Source organism: Trichechus manatus, unplaced genomic scaffold (genome assembly GCF_000243295.1).
Source record: "Trichechus manatus latirostris isolate Lorelei unplaced genomic scaffold, TriManLat1.0 scaffold00060, whole genome shotgun sequence".
Taxonomy (NCBI): Eukaryota; Metazoa; Chordata; class Mammalia; order Sirenia; family Trichechidae; genus Trichechus; species Trichechus manatus.
In genome coordinates this window covers 13,713,442-13,720,839 of record NW_004443996.1, presented here as the reverse complement: position 1 = coordinate 13,720,839, position 7,398 = coordinate 13,713,442, and the positions used below count along the sequence as shown (strand labels likewise).

General features: G+C 37.4%; 1 protein-coding gene across 3 annotated transcripts in view; it reads left to right on the top strand.

Moving 5' to 3' along the window:
- Positions 1 to 475: 475 nt before the first annotated feature.
- Positions 476 to 7,398, top strand: part of ATP7A (ATPase copper transporting alpha) — a 258,321-nt gene continuing 251,398 nt past the window's right edge. For 2 of the 3 annotated variants that reach the window (XM_023733620.1, XM_023733618.1), the window contains exons 1-2: positions 476 to 660; positions 2,101 to 2,165. In XM_023733620.1, the coding sequence (XP_023589388.1) occupies positions 2,163 to 2,165 (3 nt within the window). In that variant the 5' untranslated portion in view covers positions 476 to 660; positions 2,101 to 2,162. The remainder of the gene's footprint in view (positions 661 to 2,100; positions 2,166 to 7,398) is intronic. The other variant, XM_023733619.1, reaches the window with a different exon arrangement.

The window sequence follows — 7,398 nt, the reverse complement described above, 5'->3', positions numbered from 1 at the left end:
CACAGCTCTAGCATTTACATCTGGAGTTAGGTAATACAGTCTAACAGAAACAAGCTAATTTCAACTTGGGGAAAGATAAAATGGTGTAGATGACGACTTAAAAGGAGTTCTTATGGTCCACTGATAACCTCTTCCCCTTGGTTTGAAGTTAGGAGATTACAGGTGACAAAGGCACGGGTTTGATGGGGTTTTTTTGGTTGATTTTTTTTTTTTGTGGAGCTGGGGTGTAGAGCTCTACAGCGCCAAAGCGAAGAGATCCGCACGGGACTGCGTGTCAGCGCAGGGGCAGCAGGGGGCGGGAGAAGCTTGCCGTTCCTGTGTTTCTGACTCACGTGACGCGCTTTCCGCGCGCGTGCGCTCTCTCTCTTTCTCGCTCTCTCATTCCCCCTTGTCGGCCCTGTTTCCGGCCGGGGCATCACCCGGAAGTGGGGGTAGCGAAGGGAAGGAGGGGTAAAGCGGGAGGCGGTAGCGGTAGCGGCAAGGGGTGGAGGAAGAAAAGAAGCGGAGGGAGGAGTTGCGGTCGCCACCGCTGTTACTGCCATAGCCACCGCAGCTGCTGTGACTTCTCCCAGTGTGTGAGATTGAAGTCCGTGCTCTTGGATTTATTGCTGACACGGTCTGCGTAGCTCCGGAGATTTGACCATAGAACAGAAAAACCAGGTAAGTCCTTTGTCGGCCTCCCGGCATCCCCTTCTACTGGAGGGAGTGTTCTGTACTGTCATTCTGTACCACCAAGTGCGGTGGGAAGGTCATTTTCATGTGGGGCAGTCTTCAAACTCACTTCTTAACAACTCAGGTACTTGCCACACTTGAGGTTTTATCTCCTCGTGCAAGGGAGAAGGGAAGGGAGATTAGGTCCTGACCCGTGTCACTTTCTTGTACCCTCCTGGGGAGAGTGTCCTGATCATTCATGGCCTGTGTTATCTAATTATTTGAAGGTACAAGGAGGTCTGTGCCCAGTACTGGAGGTCTCTGCTTAATGACACTTCTTTATACTTTGGAAACTAAAACTACTAAGATCATCATTATTAATGAAGTAATAGTTAAAAAGTATATATTTTGAGTCTTGTCTTACTCTGGGAGTATATGCTAAAATGCGAGAGCACTCTTGTTTTCACTTCGATTTGTTTATTGTGCCCTCTTCTCAGTAAAGTTAGTCGCCATCCTTGTCCCACTCTGTAGCATCTTTATCTTTGACACCATTTTTGTTGTAGACATTGAGGTTATTCTAAACACTGACAACACTGTTTTATCATTTTACAATTCAGTATTTTTCAGGGTCTGATCTTTGTGTTTTAATCATAGTCTGGGCATCTACAGTACTATGGATTTGTATTGAGACAATGTGTGCAGAATATTAGGTGACACTGATGTGGGGTTGGAAGATGTACGAGATGTTCCTGCCCTTGAAAGAGTTTATAGTCAAGTTAGTTGAGTTCAGCTAAGAATGAAGACAGTGGGTTCTAGCATCCCCACTGATTGAATAACTAGGCTGCTTATGTCATCTGTTTTAAAAACTATTTTGAACTGAAATTTTATTTTTTATATTTCAAGTTTTCTTGTGTCTGTAGTCATGACATGAGAGGTTTTTTTTTTTAAATGGGAGGATCTCACCGTATAGTAGAAAAGACAGATACACAATTAGTTAAACATTTTTTATTGCTAGAAACATTGAATATTAGAAACAGAAAATGTTGAGAGTCCAGGGAAGGGAGTATTTGAGGTGGGTCTTGAAGAATGAACAGAATTTAGCTTTGCAGAAGTGGAGGTAGGATATGGCTGTCCAGGCAGCAGGAATAATGTGAGCATAGGCACTTGGGGGCTGGAAAGATGCAGAACATCCAAAAACACACTGCTGTGTCAACATTGAAGCCCTGGTGGTGCAGTGGTTAAGAACTTAGGCTGCTAACCAAAAGGTTGGCTGTTCGAATCCACCAGCCGCTCCTCGGAAACCCTATGGGGGAGTCCTACTCTGTCCTATAGGGTCGCCATGAGTTGGAATCTCCTCGATGGCAACGGGTTTGGGTTATAGGGTCGCTATGAGTTGGAATCAACTCCATGGCACACAACAACATGTCATCATTCCTATTTCTAACACAGGCACATCTTCTAAGATGTTACTGGTTAAATGAAAAAAGCATATAGAATTCAAAACTGAAAATATGGTAAGTTGACAACTATATCCAACTACCCTCCAGCCCCCCTCCTTACCCTGAAAAAGCCTATACATAATAAAAGTACCTGGAAATGACAAAAGCAATGTTAATGTATGACCATAAGGTTTGATTCTGATATAAACTCGAACCTGAAAGAGAAAGAAGTAAAATTAAAGCTTGCTATACTTTAATTCTGTTTGAGTGTTGTGTCTTAAATATAATTTGGAGTAGTTTTTTAAATTGCTGGGAATGAATAACAGCATCGTGTAAAGCCAGGAACTGTTCCAGGTTTTCCTCAAAGGAACTTCTGCTTTTCCTTGTCTCCTCCAAATTGATTTCTCTACTGGTCATCGTAACCTGATAGAAACTTTTCTTTTCCAGTCACAGTCTTAGAAAGATTTTGATTCCTGGTCTTTAGTTAGGGTTAGATTAGACACTAATCCCCCCAAAGGATAGGTTAATGTCTCTGTTCTCTAATGTTGAAGGTTGTTTTTCTTTGAAAAATACGTGCAGAAGCAGTAAAGTTTGTTTAAAAAATAGAGTGCAGCTAACACACTACAACCTTTACTTCTGTGAGAGTTCTAAGGCAATACATAACTTTTTATAAATTCCTTATTATAACTGCTTTATCTATATATTTTAAAATGCTGGACAAACTTTAATGAAGACTTTTGACATCCCAATGAGTGAAAATAATCTTCATTTGCCAGTTGGGAAAGTTGCAAGGAGTGAAGATATGTTTGATATGATAACAGGCACTGGCAGAGATAAGAATAATATAATAAATCAAATTTGTCTAAAAATTCCCTATACTCAGCTTTGTTAAAGAGTAGTACTAGTTTACAGTGTCTTTTTTTTAAACAGTGATCTTTTGTAGGACATAAGTCAAGGGGGGGGTGCGGCAGATAACCCTATAGGCAGTAGTTATGTAGTGTATTTCCGCTCAGTCAACCATCCTAGCAATCATGTTTTTCACTTCTAAATCCCAGTCTTTAGATTGATTTAATGTGATATAGCTTGCTTGCTGACTTGCTGAGATACAGTGGCAGGAAAAGTATTAAAATTCCTTTAGAATGTGTTTCATGAAAGTGAAAAGGGCATGATATTTCTGGTTTCATAAATATGTTCCTGGTTTCTCCACCAAGAGCCCTGGTGGTGCAGTGGTTAAATGCTTAGCTAACCAGAAGGTTGGCATTTTGAACCCACCTAGAAGATCCAAGGGAGAAAAGACCAGGTAGGTGATCTGCTTTCTTAAAGATTACAGCCTAGAAAACCATATGGGGTAAGTTCTACTCTGCCACATTGGGTCACTATGAGTCGAAATCAACTCAACAGCACCGACCAGTAACAACAGTTTCTCCACCGTCAGCAAATTGAAGTGATATCCTCATCTTTGTTTGTGAGTGGCAAATGTGTGGGATATTGGTAGATTACATCAGTTTTCCCAGATATTTCTTTCCTTGAAGGAAATAAAGATAAAAATTCCTATTTTGAGCCAATTAGTTGCGCTTTGTCCACATTTACAGTTATATAGCTATGTCTCAAGGAATTAAAAAAAAAGTTATGTGTCCATTTTTACCTTACAAGTCTGTAATGTAAAAAAGTCCAATTTTCCCGACCTATAATCAGGAGTATCTTTTAACAATTTGCTGATTGAAATAAATGGGTTATTTTACATCTCAGGGAAAGTGTTTTAGCCTGGCCATTTACATTAGTTGATTTTGTTTGTTTTGCTTTATGTTACTGTAATTGCTGCCGACCTTGCATATGCAATTGATACCCAATCAAAGCAGATAAGGAGGGGAAAATATCTGAATTACTCTCCTCCCCCACTCCCACCTTAGAGTTTGCAGAGCACTGTATAGTTCTTGGAATTGTGAAGAAAATGATTTCTGCCCTCTTTAAGTATTCACCTGAAGTACTCTACCTGCCACTCAGGAGAGGAGAACATTAACAGGGCTTCTGTTAAGAGCTGAAAAACTGTCATCAAAGATACAAGAACAGAGAGAAAGGATTTCAAAGTAGTGAGCCCTCTAAAGAAAATTCTCAGGACTATTTAGGATAAATTTGTAGCTGACCTCTAGTGTCATGAGGATACTTAAGAGTTGATCCTTGAGCTAACAAAAGCTTATAGAAAGCTTAGTTGTTCAAGAGTTCCAAGTGTAATCTCCTTTGTTGATCCCTGCACTTACAATGGTAGGATAAAAGAAGATATTTAATTTTTTGGATGATGATAAAATTATTTGTTCTAGTAATTCTAATTGAATTCTTAAATTATTGCTAAATTTAGTATTATTAAAATAGTATTTACTATAGTATTATATTAATAAAATATACTGTTAAAACAATAACACTAATATTAAATTATTTGCATAGAGTGTTTTCATTGTGACCAATAAATGCTTTTTTTCTTTGTTACTATACTATTTTACTGTTAATTCTAAATATTACCTTTTAGTTCAGATTTATAGCCACAATATATTGGTATTAATTTCTAACTACAACTCTAAATGCATTTTTAGGTATTAGCATTCAGATTGGTGTCATATGTCTTCAGATATTGTCTATCTAAAGCAAAGTGTTTATTTGCTCATCTGTTTCTAGTTAGGTGATAACAAGATTAATTTTAGTCATAAATACCTTTGTAGTCTTCAGATAGTTTTAAAGCCTTAAATTCATTGTGTGGTGATTGATAAAAGAGTAATTTATTTAGTATAGTATATTATTTCACTTTGTGTGCTAGAGTGTGATTAGGATTGCCTAAGAGTTTGTCCACTGTTTGCTACAAAAATAACCCACAAATTCCTATTTCTTAACTTTAGGGCAAGTGTTAAGTCATGGGATTTTGAAACTTTCAGTATTTTTTTGATGCACATAAGGGAAGGAGACCAGAACTGTTCGTTCGTCTGGTGTGAAAAATAAATCTGGTACTTTGTCTGTTTGCGCTTTGGTAAGAGTTGATATATTCTTTCAAAGGACCAAATTTTATTCCCAGACCTAGCAAGTGGCTAAACTGGGATTTAAAGTCAGTCAGTCTGACTTCAGAACCCATGCTCTTAACTAACATAAAAGAACTGTATTTTTTAAAAGCACTTGCATATTTGAGCAAAGTTAGGTATACTGAAATTAAATTCCTTGCTTGTCTTAAAAGGGGAAACATTTATCTTCTTTGAAAGTATGAGTGAGCAAAAGGTATGTTATTTATCGATTTGATGATTAAAAAAAAATATTGGTATCTGATCATTTTCCTTGATACTTTGAAGCTAATCTCAAAGTAAGAACTCATAGTTTTGTTTTCAGCCAATTACATTATTTAAGGATATGCTAAATTACCTAATGTTTAAAATGGTGTTGGTCTTATTTGTATTCTCAGAGTCTTCCAGGAAGGGAGAGGAAATGGTCTATGCGTGTTTTTCTGCCTTTAACAGTGAGCATGTCTTTGAACTTTGCTAGACTTTGATATTTATAATATGTATAGAATTTAAGCTGTACTAAAAGAAAGTACAGTAAAAGTTGATAATCAAGCACAAATTGGAACATTGTTAGCTACATTTTCTGGACTACTGGGTATTCAAAGCATCTAAACTTCACCATTATATTGTGATGTTTTGCTGTTTTGGAGAGATAGTATAACATAGGATTAAGAGTGGGGGCTCTGGAGCCTGACTGCCTGGATTGGAATCCCAGTTCCTCTGCTTACTACTTATATGACCCTAGGTAGATTTCTTACCCCTTTGTGCCTCAGTTCCTTCAAATTTGTAACATGAGAGAAATAATATTACCTGCCTCATAAGGTTGTCCTGAATTAATACATGTAAAGCCCTAAGAACAGTGCCTGGCAGGTATAAGCACAGAATAAAATTTAGTTACTATTATTATGTTAATATATTGTTTACTGTAAAAGTAATTTTAGCAACATATGTAATAAAATCATAAATTATAGTTCTGCTGTACAATTAATTTAGTATATAGGAGCAATATACTGATCAATCAATACCTATAAGCAATATTTAATTTCTAAATTTGTTGTTATTAGTTGCTGTCAAGTTGATTCCAACTTTTGGTGACCGCGTGTGTGCAGAGTAAACTGCTCCATAGGGTTTTTGAGGGCTGTGATCTTTCGGAAGCAGATCACCAGGCCTGACTTCCAAGACACCTCTGGGTGGGTTTGAACTGCAACCTTTTGGTTAATAGTTGAGTGCTTAACAGTTTGTGCCACCCAGGGACTCCTGTTTCTAAATTACATCACTAAAAATGGAAAAATAAGATTGGGAGGGCACAGTAGCTAACACGACATCTCAAAAACTCATTATGACAGCTAGCAAGTCAAGTATCTTATATGTTTATTTTACTTCTCCACCAAGAAAACTCATAACAGTCTGCTTGTGTAATTAATGAGTCACAGACGCTGGACCATCAAGATTTTCCAGATTATTTCCCTAATTGCCAAATGCTGAACCATACTTATACTGAATGAGTTTTGAAATACAAAATTTAAGCATTGGAAAATGCTTTATGCATGTCTAACCTGCTCTACAAAATAGCTTCATTCTTACAAAGTTGTGTGTAAATTGACTTTTTATAATCATATCAACACTCTAGTAAATGTTTATGGTGTGATTGTTGTATATCCATTGTTTACCTAGGCCCTGTGAGATAATGCAAAGCAACATAAGGCATGTTCTCCAAAGTCTAGCCAGGGAAAGAAGTCTTACACCAAACAATTACAGATAAATAATACTGATTCCAAGAGTATTTGGGATTCAAAAAGAAAGTGGGTAGGAATATTTGATAGTTTTTAAAAAAAAAATTTTTTTATTGTACTTTAGGTGAAGGTTTACAGAACAAATAGTTTCTTATTAAACAGTCAGTACACGTATTGTTTTATGACATTGGTTAACAACCCCACAGCATGTCAACACCCTCACTTCTCGACCTTTTTTTTTTTGGTGAAAATGTACATAGCCAAAGATACACCATTTCAGAAACTTTTACATGCACAATTCAGTGACATTGATTATGTTCTTCCAGTTGTGCTGCTATTCTCACTTTAGATGAAGGTTTACAGAACAAAATAGTTTCTCGTTAAACAGTTAGTATACATGTTTCCCTGTGGCAATGGTTAACAACCCCACTACATGTCAACACTGTCCTTACTCAACCTTGAGTTCCCTGTCACCAGCTTTTCTGTCCCCTTCTGCCTTCTAGTCCTTGTCCCTGGACTGCTGTGCCTTATGAGTCC